The 24,425-nt window shown below is 41.1% G+C and overlaps 1 protein-coding gene across 1 annotated transcript; it reads left to right on the top strand.

Moving 5' to 3' along the window:
- The first annotated feature begins 12,924 nt into the window (after positions 1-12,924).
- On the top strand, positions 12,925-16,610 carry LOC103427612 (uncharacterized). Its single transcript, XM_008365683.4, has 6 exons — positions 12,925-13,401; positions 14,181-14,523; positions 15,465-15,549; positions 15,689-15,775; positions 15,893-16,135; positions 16,223-16,610. The coding sequence occupies exons 1-6, from the start codon at positions 13,238-13,240 to the stop codon at positions 16,297-16,299; spliced, it is 999 nt and encodes a 332-aa protein (XP_008363905.3). The 5' UTR covers positions 12,925-13,237; the 3' UTR covers positions 16,300-16,610.
- Positions 16,611-24,425: the final 7,815 nt, after the last annotated feature.

Genomic DNA, 24,425 nt, shown 5'->3' with positions numbered 1-24,425 from the left:
GGCCTTTGACTGCCCTCTGGGGTATGTACTGAAAACTGAATTCTGATAATGCTAGAATCCACTTTCCAATCCTCCCTGCTAGCATAGGTCTTGACAACATATACTTTATCACATCTGTTTTGGCGATAATGTGCACATGACAAGGTAGCATGTAATGCCTTAGCTTGCTGGCAGTAAAATATAGAGCCAAACACAGTTTTTCCACCGGAGAATATCTTGTTTCTACCTCGGTCAGAATTCTGCTGAGGTAATACACAGCCTGCTCTTTTCCTCCTTCATTATTCTGGGCTAGTAGACTCCCAATTGATCTTTCCGATGCAGAAATATATAGTTTCAATGGCTTTCCCCTTTGAGGTGGCACCAGCACTGGTGGGGAAGTTAAGTAAGCCTTGATGCTATCAAATGCCTGCTGGTGGGTAGGCCCCCACTCAAAATTCTCCCTATCCTTCAATCTCAGTAGCGGAGTTAGTGGCTGGATTTTGCCCTCCAAATTGGCAATGAATCTTCTTAAGAAGTTGATTTTACCTAGCAATCTCTGAAGCTGTACTTTGTTGGTAGGTGGAAGTGACTCTAATATTGCCCGAGACTTATTTTTGTCCACCTCCACACCTCTCTGATGCACCAAGAATCCCAAAAAATTGCCCGCTCTTACTCCAAAAGCGCATTTCTTTGGATTCATCTTCAACTTGTGGATCCGCATCCTTATCAATGCTTGCTTGAGGTCCACGAGATGCTGCTCTTCTGTCTTAGATTTCACCACAATGTCATCGATATACACCTCCATGCTTTGGCCAATTAAATCATGAAAAATGGCATTCATTGCCCTTTGATACGTGGCGCCTGCATTTTTGAGCCCGAATGGCATGACCAGATATTCATATGCCCCCACATGACCAGGACATCTAAAAGCTGTCTTATGAATATCCTCTGGCGCCATCTTTATTTGATTGTAACCGGCATTTCCATCCATAAACGATAAAACTTTATGCTTTGCTACAGCATCTATGGATAAGTCAGCCATGGGCATGGGATATTCATCCTTTGGTGTGGCGCTATTAATATTCCTATAATCAACACAACACCGTACTGCTTTTGTTATAGCTTTTAAAACGGGTACAATGTTGGCTAGCCACTCTACATATTTGGCTGGTCTAATAAAGCCAGCTTTCACCAGCCTTTCAATTTCTTCTTTGACTTTTTCTTCTATCTCCTTTGACATCCTTCGTGGTGCCTGCTTGACAGGTTTATATCCTTCCTTGATGGGCATTCTATGTTCCACCAAGGCTGGGTCTAATCCTGGCATCTCGGTGTAATGCCAAGCAAAACAATCTTTGAATTCTTGCAAAAGAGAGATAATCTTGGCCCGATCTTCAATCCTTAATAAACCGCTGATTTGAATTGGTCTCGGATCCTCTTCTGTGCCTAGATCAATAACTTCCAATGGATCCTGGACTTCTGGAGGTGGCTTATCAGGTTCTGCACACAAAAATTCAACTAACTCCGGGTTCTCGGGCAGACCGTCTGGCTCGTCTATATCGTAGACGCATTCGGCCATTTGAATGGCCTTATCTAACTCCTCTGTGCAAGATTCTTCCTCATTTTCCTGCTGGCTGGTAGAAACTTTCCCCTGCCACTCCTGCTCTTCTTTATCCAAGAGCTTTTCTTCCTGTCTTCTTCCCTTTCCATACACCAACAGTCTTTTAATCAGGGATTTGACTGCCATGACCTGATCTTTCTTCTTTTGTTCGATCATTGATGGTATAGAGAGTTTGGTATAAGACAGGGTCTCTCCCACTCCTCCTTGGTAAGGAGCATCCCTTGTTCTAGAAGCTTTCGGGCCGTCACCTTGGTAGGGCGGCCGTTCTCATCAGCTCCTAAACATTTCAAGATTCCCACGTTGGGATTGTAGAAACTTGCTTCTGCAACATTAGCTGAGGGGAGGAACGGCCGTGATTCGGCCTCTACCAACTCCCAAAAGCTTGATCCTTCAGTACTTGCCTCGTGGTATACAGCCACTTGTTGATGAAGAGTAGAAGGTATGGCTAAACTTTGATGAATCCAATCTCTTCCAAGTAGGGCCCCGTAAGTGGAAGTGCAGTCTACTACAAAGAACGCCAACATTATTTTCTTGGACCCCAGATCTACCTCCAAAGGTAATATCCCATGAGTCCTGGTGATGGCACCTGAAAAGCTCGAGACTGTAAGGTTTGTGGGAATAAGATCTTCAGTGCTTCTCCCCATCCTCTTCATCTGCTTGGCTGGCAATATGTTAACAGCCGCTCCTCCATCAATCAAAATTCTTTTGAAAGGTACACCTTCCAGATGAGCTGAAACGTATATAGGCTTCAGGTGGTTGGCCAACGAAATACTTGGGCGGCTGAACACCATTTTATCTGTGTAAATCCGTAGGGGACCATCTTTAGGTACTTTTGAGGATTCAACCTTGCCTGAGTCCTCCTCTGTAACTACCTCCACATTGACGTGAGCCATCATCGGCTCAGTTGTTAAATAATCACCTTCCATGGTAGCGGGCTGGTCAGGCCTGGCGCCAAACATGGCGGATAATACATACGTCATGTTGATGTGGAAGTTGCTAGGTTCGAGCAAATCCTCCTTCTTACTCCCAATGTGATCCATGAACTCGTCTAACCAGGCCATTGCATCGGCTGGTAGTAAGGGCTCTGGTATCCCTTCCTGTTGTGGTTGATTCATGTCTCCATACAGCGCTTGCTTTGGAACTTCACCAAACGGATCCAAAGGCAGAAAGGTTGGTCTCCTCTCAGATGCAACAGTTTCCTCATGGGTGGGCCCTGGCCTCCAACCAGGTGTTGGCATCATAGTCAGATCTTCCTGAGCCCTTCTTAAGATCCTATACTTGCCAGGATGTTGGCTTTGTGGCACATGATTCCCCATACCCTCCGTCTTACCGTTGGCCCTTTCTACTTCCTTCTTACTTCGCCAACGAAGCTGACTACTACTTCCAGATGTTGCCCTCTCTGGCTTTTGATTTTTTGAGGCTTCAGAGGTGATGGGGGTCATCAGGGAATTCATGTAGGCTTTGTGCTGCCTTTGAACCCTTCTGACCATGGATGCTCCCATTGGTCTGGTGGGCTGCCCATCTTTTCCAACTACATACCATTTCCGCCCACGATATGCAGGAGTTGCTTTCTTAACAGGATTAGCTATCCCATCAGTTCTTCTGACTTCCTTCCCCTTTTGGCCATTTTGAAGCTGCTCTATACTTCTTTGGAGTTTGGCTTCCATGTCCTCTGCCTTGTCAGAAACTTCATAGTTTCGAAACTCGTCAGAAACTTCATAGTTTCGAAATACTTCTGACAACGCCTTGGGTTGGGAATCACCTCCTAAACGTTGAAAAACGCTTCGGGAAGTATTTTTTCTTGTTGCCTGCTTGAGCCTTTCGCGGGTTTCTCTTTTAATTAACTCGTGATCAATAAGGACTCCAGCTGGGGGAATCTCGAGTTCACATTCACACTGGCATTTACTACACATAACCAGCCCTTTGATTATGGCAGCCTTTGGGTACTCGGATGGTTTGCCTATCCCTTCCGTAGGTCGTTTGGCTAGTTTCCCTTCTTCTTCTTCCCTTATAATTTTCCCTTTTCCTTTCTCTGCCCAGGTCATGTTGAGCATGTTTACCGGGGCTTCAGAAAAGGGCAACACAGGGTTGACTATGACTATCTCATCTGGTTGGGTAGTCCTGTGTCTTTCTCCTTTGGGAGGAGCCAAACCTGTCTCATTTCTAGAGCCTAGGGAGGCTTCATTCAGTCTCTGTAGCATTTGAAACAATGTATTCTGTAAATCTTCTGGCATGTTTATCTTTATCTTCAGATCAGAGGGTCCCACTGGGCGTGCCAAAACTATGTTCGTCGCAGGAATCTCCTGGCGGACGAGCACACAGCTCCCCTGGGAGAATGGCGTCGGTTGAGGGTATCTGTCGTACTTCTGCTTTCTTCTTGGGCTCGCTCGGGCAAGCCTTTGTCGGGCAGATCTTGGTCGGGCAAGACACACTTCGGGCAAGGCTCGTCGGACAGTTCTGAAAGAGAAGGACAGAGTTAATTTGAAAGGGTGCCTTCGTGGGGCCTTAGATGTAGGCCTTAAGGCTCACAATCAAGATTAACTTTGTCGTGCTCAAGCGTGCCACTGCCATCTTCAGTATGGCAGATGTTGAATGGGTGTTAAGCTTTGATTGAATATGTATACGCCCGAGAAACCAAGTTAGATATAACAGGTGCCTTTGTGAGGCCTTAGGTATAGGCCTTGAGGCTTCCTGTCAAACTAAACCAGCGCTTGGATGTATCATATTTGGTCTTTTATGGTTGCCAGAGTCTTATCACTATTATACTTTTGATTATCTGAATCCAAGAGGTAGGACGAACCCAAATGAGTGCCTTTGTAGGGCCTTAGGTATAGGCCTTGAGGCTTCCCATCAGAGTTAATCCTTATACTCGGACCAACTAGACCACAACATGAAATGAAGCTAAATAGATGCCTTCGTGGGGCCTTAGGTGTAGGCCTTGAGGCTTTCTATCAGAATTCACTCCATGCTTAAGCCTTTTCTACGAATCAAGATATAATAGCAACAAAACGGAGAAATAGATTGATTACTTGCGCCCCAAGTAACTTCGGACTTCTCGCTTATCAAGGATTGTCGTGGATGGGTTAAGTCCACATAGAGTTCTTTTTTATGCCTTGAGGCCAAGGACTTTTAAACTGATCTTTAAATTACATGCCCGCCGGGCTTAAGACTTAGATCTGATTTGAACTCTGACGCGATTCAGATCGGATCCAAGTACTGAAGACTCATTTTCATTATGACTTTGCTAGAAATAACTTGTATATAACTGGGAATATATAACATGTTATTGTGCTTTTAAAAGAAAGAAAAGACAAAGACAGAGCAAAGATAGTCGGGTAAGTTTGAACCTTATCGGCCAAGGCTGAACTTCTTACAAAATCTATCTTTGTGGTTCTGTCAGAGGTCTGAAAGCTTTTAGAGGGGTTGACGGGGGAGAAGAGGATACAAAATGAATCGATACCACCATGAACAAGGTAGCAGAGCTATTACAGGGGTTTGGGAAGGTTTATCCCGAATGGGATGAAGGCTTGTGCTGACTACAGCTTTGTTGAAGGCAAATCTGGCTTGAGCAGAGTTTTGGCTTTTGTTTGTTTGTTTGAGTGTTCTTAATTCTGTCTTCTCTTCCTCCTTTTATAGACGACTTCAGCTTGGGTTCCTGTAGCAAATAGCGGTGCCCGAATGCGGTTTGGTGATGACTCACTAGCTTTTTTACATGAATGCCACCAATAAAGTACTTTATTGGGCTGTGCAGTGACTGAATGACCTACCCCCTGTGGTCTTTGAGCAGGTAAGCAGGTGGCCTTTGTAACTTGTGCCCAGCCGAAAGCCTCTTTCCTGCCTCCTAAGTTTTCCTCTGGGCCTTGGGTTTGGGCCGGCTTTCTCTCTGGCCCAAAGTTCAGATTTTATTCCAAACACTAGGGTTGTAGGAAATGAGACTTACAGAGTGAGAAAAAGGAAGGATGGGGATTTGATGGATGGTTACCGAGAGAGAGTCGGGAGAGAGAGATAGGGAAGGAAAAGGCGGTGGCAATTTTGTAAATAAAGTGAAATTTGGCTCAAACCCACGGACAAAATTACCCTTCTAAGTTGTAATAATTACCCTTCCAACCCAGCCAGAGATATGGTGGTAGTGATGTAAATAAAGCAAAATCGAGGGTCAATCATTTGACTGTAGCTAAGCTACAGTCAAATCCCTCCTCAATTTTAGAATAGATAATATCCTTATTACTATTGAGATTATTAAGGTAAATATTGCATTCTTATAACACCAATGCTCATTCTATTGAACCGAAATGAATAACATGCACCATTATGAAAACCATATCAGCTCATAAAGAACCAGTACGAGTCTAGAAAGTTCATTAAACTACAGATCAGGCACATATAAACATAAAACTGGTTCAAGGACCACTTATAATAAAAAAAAAACCCATAATTCTCCATCCATAAGAACTAAATGACACATCCCGATCCGGAATGTCCACTTGGACTCCGAATCAAGTTGTGCTAGCCGATACTTGGAAGGTGACGAAACCATAAGTGTAGTGATGTGGAAAATGTGAATAAATTTAAACCTAAAGGTGCCTAAATACAAGAGTCTGTGGTGACCAGGAATGAACCCATTTCACACGTGATGTCAGAGCATAAGTAAAGTACAGTAAGATAGGATAACGATTATACCCTCAAAGGTAGCCACCTATACTGAGATTTGCCAAGAATCATCGCCGATACAAAAGTTCAGCAACTAAAACTTGGAAGGGCGAAAAACAAGGATAAGTGGGCCTGAAAATAAAGTTTTAGTAAAAACCTTTCAAAACGTTATAATCCCTCACCGTAAAACATGTATAGTTTCAAGAAAATCATACTACGTTTAAGTATGAAATTAATGCAAATCAACAATAAATTCAGACATATGCCAATCGTAACATCTCAACAGTAACATAATAGAATTAGGTGCTCATCAATCTATGCTAGCACACAAGTTAGAGTCGCCTAATGCAACCTGTATGACTGGACTGATGCTCATCAATCTATGCTAGCACACAAGCCGGAGTTGCCTAATGCAACATGTACGACATGACTGGGTGTAATCATAATATACGCTCTAGTGATACAATCACATGAAAATTGGCGCTATTCGCGGTCACATACAAGTCGAAATTGCCTATTGCAACTTGTACAACAAGATGTCGGAGTTGCCTATTGCAACCTGTACGACATGATTGACACCTACTTGCATCCAAGGCGAGCGTGCGTTGCGGATGTGAACATACACGTGAAAGACTAGTCATGGCCCTGGGCAAGCACTAACACCAAGTGCAACAATGATGAGCAGACTACATAAATATAAGCATGCCATAACGATTCAATAATTCTAGTCAGCATAATAAACTTACTTACGCATCCCGTAGTATTATTTTAGCATTTCACAACAGTACAACATTTCTTATAACATTATTTAATCATGGCATACGCATAAAGAATTTATTAATGCTTGTATATATGAAGACTAACTAATACATATATATAAAAAGAAAAGACCCACTCACCTGAAGTCCACGCTACAACTCCTTAGCACGAATATCGAGGCATCACGAACGTTCGTCGCCTAGAACAAATATTAAATCACATCTCAGAATTCTTATGGATAGAACACATAACTTACATAAAACACATCCCAATGACGTTCTAGAATGATTTGTAACCCATTGACCAAAAGTCAATTGTCAATCAAAGGTCGACGATAGGGTCCACAACCCTACGCAAGTCGATCCAGAAGATCCGCACCTCAGATTTCCAATCCGAAACTCCCAAGAGTTTCAACAAGCTTCTAGAACAACATCCTAAAGTTTCAAAATGATCCAACGGTCGGATCTCTGCCAATGGCTAAAATTAAGTGGCAATCGATGTTTAGATTTACGAACTTAGAAAACTCATCCGGGAAGATCCGTATGTTAGATTTCTGATCCGTTAGTTCCTAATATCCTTAAATATTATGTACTATTACGTATTAAAGTTTGGTGACGATCCAATGGTCGGATCGTCGAATCATATAATAATCAAGTGGCGGCCCTTAACAGAAATATAACCAAACGGAATTTCGTCAATCGGATGTCTAATATGGAATTGGGGCACCCATTTTAGCCTAGGGAGGTCAAGTGGTGTCTCTATCCACACGCCGCCACCATGCGCCGCCGCACACGGTGGCCAGCTACCCCGACTCGTTGGAAAATTCAACTATTTCCAAAAATTCTCAAATTTTATAGGAATGAATATCTCAACGAGTGGAGTAATTTTCATACCTATCGCCAAGTCCAATTTGGCTGAGAAAAGCCCAAATTTCACTCAAACCAGCCGGAAACCCTAGAATGGGTAGCTTTGATTCGCTGTCACGGGTGCTCAACCACCCCTAAGGTTGTTTAGGCCTTGTTCCTGGGCTCAAGGGGAGTCTAATGGTGGTGGAGATCGACGTGATTGCTTTCAAAATAGAGCAGATCACCGCCGTGCTGTCCCTGGAACCCACGGTTATGTTCTTCGCGATATAGGTCAAAACCCCAAGCAAAATGGAGAGGGAAGGCCGGTGGAAAGTTTCTAGGTGATGGTTTGGTGAAATTCGCAAGAAAAACGATGGAAGAGCGCTAGAATTTTCGTCGGGCAACCGGGTAGTGATGGGGAGGGGAAAAACGAGTCACCCGAATCCCCTGGTTTTCTCGTTTCCTCCTTTCCCTCATGTTTCTCCCTTCTCTTCTCCCCCATTGATCAGCCTCCTCTTCCTCTCTCCTCTCCCGATTCGCCACAACCACCTCTTCTTTTCTCTCCCAAAACTCTTCTTTTCAATTGGCCTCCCACTTCCTCCTTTATTTCTAATTGGGCAGCCCCAAATCCCTCATTTCTCTCCTTATCTTTCCATTCACAGCCACAGACGTGGCTTCCCAGATTTTCTTCAACAATGTTGGAGCCTTCCAGAAAATGATCAATTGACCAATTTGTCCTCAACTTCGTTCGTTAATAACTCCTTCGTTATAACTCCAAATTGTGTTCCGTTTACGCTCACGCGTCTGTAACGACGAGTACTACGAAGATACGCCAAGAAAATAGATCTTACGTGCCCCGACAAAACGGTCAACAAAAGTTAATACATTTGCCTCGAAAGGTATTTTTGAAATTTCACATTTTAAAATTATAAAAATCGTAGTAATTAGGGACAGGTCGTTACACTAAAAGTTAAGAATAAACATGCAACACAACAATAATCACGCCAATCACCATGTGGCACACCGGTACAAATAATCTGTACTTGGTTAAAGTATTATTGAATTTGTTCTGTTATGTCCTCAACTCATTCAAGCACAAGTGCAGTTAACAAGTTTGATTACAATACTTAAAATTAAAACTAATCAATACTTAAAATAAACACAATTATACATGCCGAATGAGAGTTAACACAGTAACAAAAATCACATGCTTTTACTTTTGACAGAAAAAAAAAAAAAAAAGATTTATCAAACCTATGCTCAATCTTCTCTTCTCAACCTCTAACCACATGCAGCTTCTCAATGTTAAATTCTTAAAGAAAACAACAAAAGTAACCACCCACAAACACCGCAATTAGGTACTCAAATACTCACAGAAATATGATTGCTTAGACTTACAAAATTGGATCAGATTAGGATGAAACTTAATTTTAGCAAAATGTAAGAATTGGGGAAAAAGAAGCGATTATGGGAGAATCGGGAGATGTACTCATATGAAAACGAATGTAATTGCTAAAGGTGATTTGGGTGGCGACGGCGATAAGCGTTTCCGTGAGGCCTCCGGTGACGGTATCTAGGAGGACTCGGTGGACTCCATTGTCTTTTTCCTTCGGAGAATAAGATAGAGAGAGAGACTCTAAAGCCTTCACAGAAATTGGAAATTGGTTTGAACTTTGCAGGTCGCTATCTGCTATCAAACTCAAGTACAACTCTTGCACGTTAAAACCTAGATCGCAGATCGAAAGGGGTTAGGGCTAGGGTTAGTAATTTGTGAAGAAATTGAATGCGGGTTGGGAACAAGGTATTAAATATCGATGATATCGGAAATATCAGTAGTCTAAAAATACGGAAATTTCGATGGAAATATCGGGATATTATCGATATCGATAAAAATTGAATAAAAACAACGAAAATTGTAAGAAAAACTTGGAAATTTTTATTGAAACTTTGCAGGATGTTTATTTAGTCAATCATCTATTAGTTTATCACAAAAAATTGGAAGGAAATGCATTGCATGATAGATATAACTGATTTAAGTTGATTATATAGCGAGCTAGCAAACATTGTGAGTGTAGAAAATATGTAGTAATTAATGAAAGAAGTTTAAACACACTATAATCATTTATATATAATGAATTAGTACAATATTTTACACTTTATACATTGCACGGTAAGATACATGAGTGACTTAGTAAGGTCTAAAATATCGATGATATCGGAAATATCGGTAGTCCAAAAACACGGAAATTTCGATGAAAATATCGGGATATTATGGATATTTTAAACCATGGTTGGGAAGAAGAAGAAGAGAGTGTGTAGATGTCATAGAGAAGAGAGAAGAGAGAAGAGAGGAGAGAGAAATAAGAAAATGTGAAGAATTAACTCATATATGGCAATTTGATTATTTCAAGATGTAGAAAAAAATCATATTTGTGTCCGAATATTATGCGTGGTGTGTGCTAGGCTTGGCAATTTTTGACATGATATGTTAATCTGACATGATATGACACAAAATTAACAGGTTATCGAGCAGGTTATCGGGTTGATATGATAACGAATCGGGTCGTTATCGGATAACCCGATAAGCACATGTTAAGATAACGGGTTTGTTCGGATATATTCATAAGTAAACACGATAAGTAAAATATTAATTTAATAATTTTATACCCTAAAAATACTATATCATATATATATATATATATATATTAAATTTTATAAAATTTGGAAAAAAATGAGGTAATATATTTTTATAAGGAAAACTAGTGAAAAGGGTTTGCAAAATTTGTTTTAAAGATAAGGACAAAATAAATGGTAAAATGAATAGTATTGTTTTGAATGAAAACTTCGGGTTTCAAAGGCACTAAATTTGAAACTACAGGTTCAATTTAGTTTTATGAACAATGAGTTCATAATGAGAGGTTCTTGCAGGAAACACATAATGCAATATACTAATTTAAATATAGTGGGTTTGAGTTTGATTTTTTAATGTAAAAAACAAGGTTCTAAAAAAAGCTAGGCTCTAGTCGGGCGGCCAGCTAGGGCCTAGCCCCTAGGTGGCCGATGTGGATTTAAGTATATGTGTCAAATTTTAGAACTTTTTATGTTGATTTTGTAACATTTAATCAGCCCATTTATTTTAGGGAACTTTAACGAAAAGCACCCGGTACTGTTCACTTTAACGAAAAACCATATTTTTACACTAAAAAGTCAATCTTGATACTATTCACTTTACCTTTTATTTTGTCCTTATCATTAAAACTCAAAGTTTTCAAGCCATTTTCATTAGTTTTCCTTTTATTTTAATCATTGTTGGGCCCTTGTTTTTTTATTAAAAATAAACAAGGCCTTTGTTTTTCATTAAAAATAAATTGGGCCTTGTTTTAAAGAAATGCCACCTAAGTTCCTAACCAAAATAAACCCTAACTCTAATTGCAAATACTTCTACCGCTCCATTTAATTGCAGATCGCTAACCAAAATAAACCCTAACTCTAATTGCAAAATTGCACTGTCGCCCCATTTAATTGCAGATCGCTAACCAAAATAAACCCTAACTCTAATTGCAAAATTGCACTGTCGCCCCATTTATCTGCAATTGCAGATACCTACTTCGCTTTCTCTCTCTCTCCCTCTCCCTCTCCATCTCCCCAGCCAAGTCGTCCCTCTTCTTTCTTCTTTACCTTGCAATTGCCGATCCACTATCTCGTCCCACATCTTTACCCTTTAATTGCATATCGATGTCTATCGCTCTCATCCCAGCCAAATCATCTCACTTCTTTTTCTCTGCAATTGCAGACCAAAACCCATCAGGATGGTCGCCCAATCATCCAACCTCATTACCACAGCAGAAAAATGGCATTGTAATCGACTTACCATCAAAATCGCCTAGCGGTCGCCGAGGCCGCCTAACCCGCCCAACGCCCGTCTAGGCGCCACCTAATACCCTTTCCGATTTCTTCTATGATTTTGGTTTAATCATGGTGACGAACCACCGCCCAATGCCTAGGCCACGTTTTCGAACATTGGTAAAAATGTGGTTTTTTGTTAAAATGAACAGTACTGTGAGCTTTTCGTTAAAATTCCCATTTTTATATGGTATAGTATTATTATTTTATTTCTTTTCATAATTATTTTGGTAAAATTCTCATAATTTGAATGGTTATAATGTTTGGTTTTTCTATACTTAGTTTATGTGGAAGAGAGTTCTGATGTAAAAAACCTTACTGAAAACATCATCAACATAACTCTTGAAGACAATAGATCAAGCAAAAGTTTCAATACAATTTTTGCATGATGATCGATGAAAATTGAAGGATTTTGTAAAAGGAATAACATGCAAGGTTGTGAGTTTCAATGACAAAGTTTTTACTTTTGAGAAAGGCTTCACAACTTTGAAAAAAAAATTCATTCATTTTGCATATCCTTGCACATTTGATATTTTGCAGTAGACTAGTAGTGTATTGGTGCTTTTTGATTAAGCTCTTATTTTCAAGTGTAAATGTAGTACTTAACAATAAATGTGATTTTATCCTTTGAAGTAATATTTATGTGGCAATGTGGTATGTGCAAATTTAAGAAAAAGAAAAATTTCTTCACGGGTTAGGTCATTTTACTTGTTGGTAAAGTGACCCGACTTGTTAAGGATCCGTTAAGATAACGGGTGTGACACAACACGGCCTTTTAAGATAACATGTATTACACGAACACGACGCAAAACACAAGGCCTAGCGTGTGCATGTTGTATGCATATTAAAAAAAATCTATTTCTATCCCAAGATTAAGAAATTGTTGTTGCATTCCTATTGGAATAAGAATATGATTGTGTAAATCCTAACATATCTAGGAATATCTTTTATATTCCCGTAGTTAATATCCTATTAAGTTGTAATCCTAAAAGGGTAATGAATTAACTTTGTCTACTACTATAAATAAATGCACAATGGAGTGAAATAGAACACACTCACAGTTACACGTCTCTCTCTTCTCTCTACTATTGCCGTATTTTTATCTCTATGACCTTCATAATTGTTCAGTAAATTATGGTTATAACAATTGTCTCATTTTGAGGTATTTCCCTTTTTTTTTTTTTTTTTTTAATTATGTAGTATAGGGTAGCTAGGTGATTGGTCTGTAAAACACCAAGGACTCACGCGCTGTCTCTCTCTCCGCCCCAAGCACTGTGTCTATCGCTGCTCTCTATCACCTTCCCTGCTAAATAAAATCCCATCTTTTGGGTTTCTTAATCATGCGACATATAATCCAGTCAATTTTCCGGGAAAATTTGAGCGAGAAGGTATAAAAAGCGTGTTTTATTTTGTTTAATTATGGTAGTTTCGGTTTGAGAGTGTTGGTGGGGTCGGATTGGTTTTTGCTTTGGAGGGTGTAACAATGGCGGGAGTAGCAATAATCCTAGATCTGTTGCGGAAAAAACCAAGTCCCAGTACAGTCCAAGCATTACACTCTGCTGGGTATTTTTCGGCCAAAGCCGCCGCTTCTGCCGCTGCTGCGTCTGTCGCCGCCGGTGCTCCTTATGCTTATAAGGCATTATTCGGGTACTCTCTCTCTCTCTCAATTGTGTTTTCTTTTATATATCTGTGTGTGTTTTTGTTACGATGAATTCGGTTTCGATGATATGGAGTTGATTTTGTATTGTATAATGCTATTCTGATTTGAATTCTTTGATATGAAATTTAGATACGATTTGGGTAAGTGCTATAGCCCGTTGGTGCATTTGTATTTGAGAATCGGAAATCAGTGATCTCAATTTTTTTTGTTATTTCGCCATTAGTATTCATGGTGGTTATTGTATGGTGAGCGTGGGGATTTGATCATACCCTGAAACTTGATTTCCGATGGGTTTCACATTGGTTGATGACAAACTATAGGATGTGAACAAGTTTGAGTGCGGATAAAGGTTCAGTCGGCTAATTTTTCAATCGAACAATTCGGGGAAGTTCTAAACTTTTCGAAGCTGTAGAGTTGGCCTCTGTGATTATGGTTGGTTGTGTTTGATTAATAACCTTCTGGGGTATAGTTCATTATTGGTATTTTATATGGTTAAAGCTGGAGAAATATATTTGGGATTGTTCTTCTGGTGTAGGTAGTACAAAATGTTGATATCAGGACACTAAAACTTTTGCGCTATTGGTTTTCGTTTTCAGTTGATTCTGCCTTCATATCCTTTCTTGAGCTTGCTGCATAAATTTAAAATCAACAGCTCATATTATACTTTCCTTTTCTTACTTTCCCATGTCAATGTTATTTCATTATTACTTTGAGGATTGTTGTCGGCTGAAGTTTGACTGTGTACTAACTTTTTAGTATGCAACAGTAATTTCAGGGTGCCGGTTGCCCATTGTGATGCTGGGACAGCATGGTCTGAAGATTATGTTTCTAATATACGAAGTGCATCTCAACGAATCTTTCAGAGCGACTCTCATAATTACAGTACCAAGGAATACAAAATTGAGTTAAAGCCTCTATTCTCGGCTTTTGAATTGAGAACTCTAACTATGACAACCTTGAGGTCATTTTTAATGTTCTTTTTACCTCTTTTGGAGCCTCGTACAAACTTGGAAGAGGATGATGATGACTTCCTGCCGGACACTGAAGAAAAGAAACCTATAGATTATGTTGTTCCTCTCAAAAAATCAGTAGTGCAGATTATTCGTGAGGTCAGTTGTTTTTTCCGACGTTCTTGTTTCTGTTTTGAATTTAGTTTAAGAAGCTCCATTCATACACGTCGTCTTTAAATTATTTCCGTTGGTTCCATGGTGTCTCTGAACAGTGGTTTTCGGAATTAAAAGCCGTAATGATTATTTTTTATACTTTGTTGGTCATAACACCAGACATGATATGCCTCAGATAGTTGACTCAACCCTCTGTGAACGACTCATTGTAGAATGAAGATACCTTATTGGAAATTTTGTCCAGCGAAGATAACATTAATTTTGAGGAACGCCTTACTGAAATTATGATACTTTTAAATCCGTATGCACTACGCATCATAAGTATCCACAATAGTTATTAGCAATTGATGGATCTTTGAAGGAGGATTCCATGTTAACAGTTAGGTGCTTATTTTCATGTTTTTTTTTTTTTATACTTTTAAATCAGTATGCGCTGCTTGTACATCATAAGTTATTTGAATTCTATGGATCTTTAAAGGTGGATAAATTTAAACAGAATTAGGTGCTCAGCTGTTTTTGTCTTGTTCGTCGATGTGTATAGTTCTGCTGGTTTATAGACCAGATGCAAGTGTGTACTAATCATATTTATTTTGAAAGTCAATTTGATCACGAAACAAGTTATTTCTGAAATGTGATGGAAATGTTCATTAGTTGTTGAATCAACAACCAGTTGATTTTACCTCTTTGCATTCACCTTTCGATTTTTTTTCTTCTTTATTTACTTTTTAGCACAGGAAATTTATTCTCTCTCTCCCCGCCACCACCCACATCACACAATACAGCTTTCACCTGAAGCAGTTCTAGGGTTTTCTTTTTGCCCAAATATAACTACTTAATTAAACAGCATACAAAATTTTGCACTTCTATTGTTGAACTCAACAAAGTTTTGCATCTTCCAATTGAGTTACGTTTTGCATCCATTGCAGACTTCTGTTGTAACCACTAGACGGATTTTGGAACGAATTTGTGTCCATTATGTATCAGAGAGAATGGCATGGAAACTTCTCAAAGGTAATTTCTTTCCACAATAATCCCAAATCTACTTTTATTTGAGAAGATTAAGTTTAAAAAACAAGCGTGTAAATATGATTAATTAATTAGTTATATGTTTTGCTTCTTCAAATACGCGACTGACAAACAAAATCTACAGATGTTCCTAAGTCTGCCATGCGGAAAGCTGGAAGAAGATTGCCTACTTTAGTTTTCTTCTTTAGTGTTAGCAAAACAACTTTCAGAGGTAATATTCTAATCATGTATTCTGTCAAATATGAAACCAAAAAATGGCGTGGTCACTGTTGTTGGTTGATTGAGCTTTCATTCTCACTGTGCTGTCCATGTTTACTTGTTTACTCAGGGCACTTTCTAGGTGTGGCAGCGTCATGGCTCATCCAAGTTGGCATTGAAGTCTACCGATATATATCTCGTACAATAAAGTCTAGAGAAGAGGTTGATGACATCGATACGGCAGAACAAGTTAGGATTCTTGGGAAGAGGGTTACAGTTACTACCATCAGGTGTGGTGCATCACTAGTTTTTGCTTCCATTGGGGCCGGTATTGGTGCCTCCCTTATCCGCCCTTCATCTGGCCAGTGGATTGGTAAGTGAATTACCTAATTGGTCTGTATCTATTATTAAGTGAATCATCTGTAAGTGTATATGTAATTTTTCTTTCTTTTTTTCGCAGGCTGTCTTTTGGGGGATTTGGCAGGGCCTTTTATTGTAACAGCTTGCCTTGGGAGAGTTTACCATGGAGAACTTTGAGTCCCGGGATGACTTGTCTGACGTATTGTTTGCACATGGGCAAATTTAAGTGGCTTAAACGAGACAGTTCTTAACTTTACGATGATGGAGTTCTTGACAGCAATACCACCTGCTTGAAATCAGTTAAAGCAGGTGTTGAAGGAGAAGTTTCACAACCGTTGGGAGTTTCTCCTTTCTGAAATTATGTCTTTCCATTCTGATTCTGTGCTTTTGTGGGAACCTTTTAAAGTTACACAGTTTGGTCCCTGAATTTAATCATGAATCAAGGTGAACAAGATAATCAATATTTAGCATTATTTTTATTTTTACAATTTTACAAGCGCTATTGAGGATAGAATTAAATAGACATCGAGTACAGGGTGAATGCAGTTAACTACTTGAACGACAAGCTCCTACCTTTGCATGATTATATCGTGTCCCAGATCGTGACAACCGATACTACTACAATTCCAAACAGCACAGCCAGGAACTTGTAATTGGTGTGTCAACAGAGACTGCCTTGTGAGCTGTGTAACCCTTTGAAAGCAGATGGTTTATGGATACGTATATGAACATACCGCATGCCAGACCTATCGAAATGGCGGAGGTCCATTCCGCCTTCTATCTTGAGTTGTGCCCAACTCCGATACCAGTCGGACTGGAAATGGAGGCAGAAAACCATATGCCGGGCATGATAAGGAGGGACAGTCCGGAATCATTGAACTTGAGGGTCACCGTCCTGCTTAGTATACACATACAAAACCACAGAAAGTCTTGTTTGAATCACTCTGAAAGTGCATGAGAGCTGTTCCCAGAAATATACCACCAGCAAACTGTGTGCCTAGAATCAGAAACCCCTCGTTCCACTTGAAGAAGTAGGACGACATTCCGGCTGAAAATGTCCCCATAAAGAAAACTGTGCATGAAATCTTTACGAGTATTAGGGGCTTGGTGCAAAGGCTGCGAATGCCGTTGTTTCTTGTTGGTTTCACTTTGATCATCGTCGTGGCTTCTGTAGGCCAATGTGGAGAGCGTGAGGAAGAGGAAGAGGAAGAGAAAGAGAGCTTGAGAAGATTGTAGCAATCCATGTTCTAGTGGTGCATGAGAAAAAGTTGAAGGTTTGGATTGTAAGCATATAATAACATAGCATAGGATCACAGTTATTGACATGCATCAAGAAGTGAATGAACACAATACTTAACTTGCAAATAAACCAGAAAAGAAAGCAAAGAAGTCAAGTTCATTTGGCCGAATCGAAGTCTTCCTCCTCACGCGTCAGGTAGTCGACAGCCGGCACTCCATAATTACGTCGAATCCTTATGAAAATGAATCCAGAACGAAATCGCGCTAAAGCTAGGGCGTCACCCGTAAGTGGCGCGCTGTGTGGCCCGAGCACAGTGATAAGTGAGCAAGGGTCGCTGTATCTCCATCGGCACCCGGATGCAGTGTTAAATGAGCAAGGGGGCTATAGAAACTTCTTTTCGAACGACTCCACTCAAAGTTGTTTGGGAGCATATGCTCCTATCAACTTTACACGGGACACACAAAAGAAGTACTTTGATCCTATTAGACGGGGAAGGGTGAAGAAGCTGGGACAGAAGGGTAGAGTTCAAGAGAGCAAAATGCGTTTAGGAACGTGGAATATAGGAACCTTGACGGGAAAATCTATGGAAGTAGTAGAAGTTATGGTGAGGAGAAGGATAAATATTATGTGCTTACAAGAAACTAAGTGGGTTGGGCATAAGGCAAAGGATCTAGAAAACTCAGGGTTTAAACTATGGTATTCGGGCACAAATAGAACGAGAAACGGTGTTGGCATCATCGTGGACAAGACCTTGACACAAGATGTTGTAGATGTCAAGAGGGTAGGAGATAGAATCATGGCAATCAAGATTGTAATAGGACAAGAACTTATCAATGTGATTAGTGCGTACGCACCTCAAGTAGGGTTGGATACGAGTTCGAAGGAGAAATTTTGGGAAGACCTTGGAGACTTGGTGCAAGGAATTGCTCAGACGGAGAAGTTATTTATAGGAGGAGATTTAAATGGACACGTGGGCAGGGAGACAGGCAACTATGGAGGTTTTCATGGTGGCCATGGTTTTGGGGAGAGAAACGAGGATGGGGAAGCTATCTTGGATTTTGCAATGGCATATGATCTCTTCTTAGCCAACACCTTTAAGAAGAGAGAAGAACATGTGATCACTTACAAGAGTGGGTTGTCAAAAACATAAATAGATTTTCTTCTAATGAGGAAAGGGGATCGTATAACTTGTAAGGATTGCAAAGTTATACCAGGAGAGAGCGTGGCTAATCAACATCGCTTGTTGGTGATGGATGTACATATCAAAAGAGTGAGAAAAAAGAACAAGACTTGGAAGTGCCCAAGGACTAGATGGTGGAATCTAAAAGAAGAAAAACAAGCCATTTTCAAAGAGAAAGTAATCACCCAGTGTGTGTGGGATAGAGAGGGGGAAGCTAACCAAATGTGGGATTCCATGGCTAGTTGTATCCGAAAAGTAGCAAAAGAGGTATTAGGAGAGTCTAAGGGCTTTGCCCCACACCAAAAGGAATCTTGGTGGTGGAATGAGGAGGTACAAACAAAGGTGAAGGCTAAGAAGGAATGTTGTAAAGCCTTATACAAGGATATGACCGATGAAAATGGTGGAAGGTATAGAAAAGCGAAGCAAGAGGCGAAGAAAGCTGTGAGAGAAGCTAAGTTAGCGGCTTATGACGATATGTATAAGCGACTAGATACCAAAGAAGGAGAGTTGGATATCTATAAACTAGCTAGAGCAAGGGAAAAGAAGACAAGGGACCTAAACCAAGTGAGGTGCATCAAGGATGAGGATGGAAAGGTTCTTGCTACAGAGAACGCGGTTAAAGACAGATGGAAAGGTTATTTTCATAATCTTTTCAATGAAGGACATGAAAGGAGTGCTTCTTTAGGGGAGTTGAGTAACTCAGAAGAGTGTAGAAACTACTCTTTTTATCATAGAATCCGGAAGGAAGAAATGGTTGTAGCTTTGAAGAAGATGAAGCATAGAAAAGCAGTAGGCCCAGACGATATACCAATCGAAGTGTGGAAAGTTTTGGGAGAGACAGGTATAACATGGCTCACTGACCTTTTCAATAGGATTTTGAAAACGAAGAAGATGCCAAATGAGTGGCGAACGAGCACTTTGGTGCCTATCTACAAGAATAAAGGCGATGTACAAAATTGCATGAACTATAGGGGTATTAAGCTAATGAGTCATACAATGAAGCTCTGGGAGAGAGTCATTGAGCATAGATTGAGGCAAGAGACACGGGTTTCGGACAACCAATTCGGGTTCATGCCAGGGCGCTCAACCATGGAGGCAATCTATCTCTTACGAAGATTGATGAAAAGATATAGAGATGGGAAAAAGGATTTACACATGGTCTTTATAGATTTGGAAAAAGCTTATGATAGGGTCCCAAAAGACATTCTTTGGAGGATTTTAGAGAAGAAAGGAGTACGAGTAGCATATATCCAAGCTATACAGGATATGTATGAAGGAGCAAAGACTGCCATAAAAACTCATGAAGGACAAACCGAAAGCTTTCCCATAACTGTAGGATTACATCAAGGCTCATCCTTAAGTCCTTACCTTTTTGCGTTGGTAATGGATGAGTTAACAGGACATATTCAAGATGATATTCCTTGGTGTATGCTTTTCTCAGACGATATAGTGTTGATAGATGAAACTCAGGAAGGGGTAAATGCAAAGCTTAACCTTTGGAGAGAAGTGTTGGAATCTAAAGGTCTTCGCCTAAGCCGATCAAAGACAGAATATATGGAGTGCAAGTTCACTGCAAATGGAGGCCAAAACGAGTTAGGGGTGAGGATCGGAGATCAAGAAATACCAAAGAGTGACCGTTTTCGTTACCTAGGATCTATCTTGCAAAAGAACGGAGAATTAGATGGAGATCTCAACCATAGAATACAAGCTGGATGGATGAAGTGGAAGAGTGCATCCGGTGTGTTGTGTGACCGCCGTATGCCACTGAAGCTCAAGGGAAAATTTTATAGGATGGCAATAAGGCCGGCGATGCTGTATGGCACAGAATGTTGGGCGGTGAAGCATCAACACTTACACAAACTGGGTGTAGCGGAGATGAGGATGCTTCGTTGGATGTGTAGGCACACGAGAAAGGATAAGATTAGGAATGAGGATATCCGGAGTAAAGTAGGAGTAGCCGAAATTGAAGGAAAGATGAGAGAAAATCGGTTACGGTGGTTTGGACATGTGCAAAGAAGGCCTACTGACGCTCCGATTAGAAGATGCGACTATGGGACAGAGGTTCAGGGCCGAAGGGGTAGAGGAAGACCTAGGAAAACTTTGGAAGAGACCCTAAGAAAAGACTTAGAGTACTTGGATCTAACGGAGGACATGACACAAGACAGAACACAATGGCATTCTAAGATTCATATAGCCGATCCCACTCAGTGACTTGGATTTTCCAAGTCTCTAACCGAGAAGTTTTCCTCACTCGGGAAATTAAGGGAACATTACCTCAACCTACATGCTCCACTCACAAAGCTTCAACATACAAGCTTCAACAAAAGAAAATTCAAAGAACTTAGCGAAGAAGGCTTTGGTGTATTTAGCATAATACGTTGAAATGAAGGAAAACTTATTTATTGATATCCCCGATAAGTTACAAATATGTACATATACTTGACAAGAGGGAGCTTTCATAAAGGTTGCTTAGGAGAAGTCTCAGCAGTCGGTAGAGCCCCAGAAAGAGAAGGCACCGGAGGGGGATCATTCGGAGCCTCAGTACTGGACAGAATCCTAAAAGGAGGAGGCATCAGAGGTTGATCATTTGGAGCTTCATTACGCGGTACAGCCCCAGAAGACGAAGGCAATAAATGCCTTTGGAACAAACCCACAAATCTCTGATGATTAAGTAAAAACTGACCATCAGATTCCTTCATCTGGTCAAGCTTCCTCTTCATGTTTGTAGCATAGTCATGTGCGAGCCGGTGCAACTGTTTATTCTCATGCTTGAGCCCTCTAATCTCCTGTTTGAGACTCATCACTTCAGCCGCCAATGATTCAACTTGGCGGGTTCGAGCAAATAGGCGTTGGGCCATATTAGACACAGAACCTGCACACTGAACACTGAGAGCCAGAGAATCCTTAACAGCCAACTCATCAGACCGTTTGGAAAGTAGTAGTCTGTTATCTTTGGGAGTGAGAAGGTTCCTGGCCACTACCGCAGCGGTCATATCATTCTTCATCACGGAATCCCCAACGGTAAGAGGACCAGTAGGGGAGACGAAGGATGGGCGCCATATGTTGTCTGGAGAAGGCGGGGCTGCCTCTTCAACAAGGTTCAAGTCAAAACGACGGTCGGAGGGGCCAGACATTTTCAAAGGTGTTGAAGAGAGAAGAGGTCGGACAAATCAAGATCTTAGAAGTGCAAGAATAGAGCTTCTACTGGTGGATATTCAAGTGTGCTTTGGAACTTAATGTCAGCCCCTATAAAAATTTGCACTCGACGAAGCTTCAGAAATCGAAGAGGCGTTTGCTTTCTCAAAAGCTGGGCTGCTCAGAGACTACGAGGGTCGATCTCAGAAATCGAAGAGGCGTTTGCTTCCTCAAAAGCTGGGCTGCTCAAAGACCACGAAGGCCGATCTCAGAAATCGAAAAGGCTTGCTTTCTCAAAAGCTGGGCTGCTCAGAGACCACGAGGGCCGATCTCAGAAATCGAAGAGGCACCTACTTTTCCAGCCTTGTCAGCACCTATCACACGCACACTCAGCTTTGCGGAAATTATGGGCATTCTGTCGAAGATTTCTGGCGAAGTAGAAAGCACATGAATCGTATTGTTCAATCACCCACTTCCCACACGCAACAATAGCTCATGGGTACCACATATAACTTTGCCAAAGTTCTCTGACAAAGTTGAGACACGTGAAGCTTGCAGCTCCCACTACATCGCTCTGACCAAGAAGGGTAAAAGAATAGCAAAGAAACAACACTAACAAAGTTTAGACACATAAATTTTGAAGGTCTAGCTACCATATTATTACCCACAAGGGTAAAGGAACAGTACCACTGCTGGATAATTGGAAAGTTCCGGTGTGTCAACCTCTGTGCTTCGTGGCAAGGTAGACTAGCAAACATGCCCAACCTTTACTCACATTCGAGAAAACACTCCCAACAAGATTGCTTGCTCCAAAATCGAAGAGGCACCGCCCTCCGAATCTCGAGAGCTAGACTCCCAACATGATTACTTTCTCAAAAATCGAAGAGAGGGTAAAGGAACAGTACCACTGCTGGTTAATTAGAAAGTCCCTGTGTGTCAACCTCTGTGCTTCGTGGCAAGGTAGACTAGCAAACATGCCCAACCTTTACTCACATTCGAGAAAACACTCCCAACAAGATTGCTTGCTCCAAAATCGAAGAGGCACCGCCCTCCGAATCTCGAGAGCCAAACTCCTAACATGATTACTTTCTCAAAAATCGAAGAGAGGGTCAAGGAACAGTACCACTGCTGGATAATTGGAAAGTCCCTGTGTGTCAACCTCTATGCTTCGTGGCAAGGTAGACTAGCAAACATGCCCAACCTTTACTCACATTCGAGAAAACACTCCCAACAAGATTGCTTGCTCCAAAATCGAAGAGGCACCGCCCTCCGAATCTCGAGAGCCAGACTCCCAACATGATTACTTTCTCAAAAATCGAAGACACCGCTCTCCGAATCTCGAGAGCCAAACTTCCAGCAGGATTGCTTTCTCAAAAATCGAAGAGGCATCGTTCTCCGAATCTCGAGAGCCAGATCCCCGACAGGATTACTTGTTCGAAAACCGTAGAGGCACCACTTTCCCAACTTCAAGAGTTGGATCTCCTTGGATAAAGCTTGTCTGTAATCTTCACACGCAACATCAGCTTTCCAGATACCACAGACCATTTTTTCAAAGTGCTCTGACAGAGTTAAAACTTGTGAAGCTGGCAGCTCCCACTACCGTGCTATGACCAAGCAGGGTAAAGGAATAGCATTATTACTTGATGTTAGGGAGACTCCTATATATGTCGACCTCCATCCCCAACGGACAGGCAGACCTGCAAAAATGCTCAACCCTTCCTCTTATCTGAGAGGGCACTCCCAACGAAGCCTTTCGAAATATTCAGCTTTCTTTCCCCCCGATAATACCTCTGTAAACAAGCTATACTAGAGCAAGAATATCTCATATCATCAGGGTTAAAAGCAAGAGTATCCCATATCATGCTTTTTCCCTGTCTTTTCCTTTGGCCTTGTTCTTACCTGCAAGACAAGGAGAAAGAGAGCAATCAGTCAGCACTTGGAATCAAGCTTTCAGCCAGGAACTGACTGCCTGGAACCCCTTACCTGATTACTTACCTGGCATTGCTCTCGAGTACTCATCTTCAACATCTTATGCTTCTAGGGAAGATACCGCATCTGCCTGAGGAACAGATAGGGTAAGTGAGAAGGATACAAGGAAGCATGTGGAGACAAGCGTAACAGCACACGTGCCGATACATCCACTACTCTGTCAAAAGCAAAAGTATCCCATATCAGCAGGGTCGAACGTACTCTAGATTTGATGGACTTGTTTTGACCCTCAAATTCTTCAGTCGTCCTTATACTCTGGAGGAAACCAGAAAACCCTCCAGCCCAGTTCAAGAATAAGCCTGTGGAAAGTTACTTCTTCAAAAGCAAAAGTATCCCATATCATCTCTTCTCATTTTTCTTCTCTTTATCCTTCATGCTGCCTGCAAGATAGGGAGAATGTGAACAATCAGTCAGAGCTCTGATTGCTTACCTTGTCTGTCACATCTTTCAGCAGATCCCCTAGCTCGGCGACTTGGGGGACTCCTACTACATGGTTTGTATCGCGCTTGACCAAGCCTGAAACTACAAGTAAGCTTCAAGTGACATTGATACATTACCTTGTGCATCTCCACCAGTTACAGATACCACCCCTGGATGGAGGAAGAGTACTTCCAGAGAAGATGCCACATCTACCTATGAGACAGATAAGGAAAGTCAAGACGATACCACACTCCGGTACTTAGAAGTTTCGTGGTTACGAGATCATTCTCCCACAATATTTCCTAATGTCATTTGTACTAAATCATTCACTTGTACTCA

Source organism: Malus domestica, chromosome 03 (genome assembly GCF_042453785.1).
Source record: "Malus domestica chromosome 03, GDT2T_hap1".
Lineage (NCBI taxonomy): Eukaryota > Viridiplantae > Streptophyta > Magnoliopsida > Rosales > Rosaceae > Malus > Malus domestica.
This window is presented reverse-complemented; position numbering and strand designations above follow the sequence as displayed.

Excerpts from the sequence above, each read along its gene's own strand:
- LOC103427612 (XM_008365683.4), top strand. The coding sequence starts at position 13,238 with ATGGCGGGAGTAGCAATAATCCTAGATCTGTTGCGGAAAAAACCAAGT. Across the intron at positions 14,524-15,464 it reads TAGTGCAGATTATTCGTGAG|ACTTCTGTTGTAACCACTAG; the intron begins GTCAGTTGTTTT and ends CATCCATTGCAG. Across the intron at positions 15,776-15,892 it reads TAGCAAAACAACTTTCAGAG|GGCACTTTCTAGGTGTGGCA; the intron begins GTAATATTCTAA and ends TTGTTTACTCAG.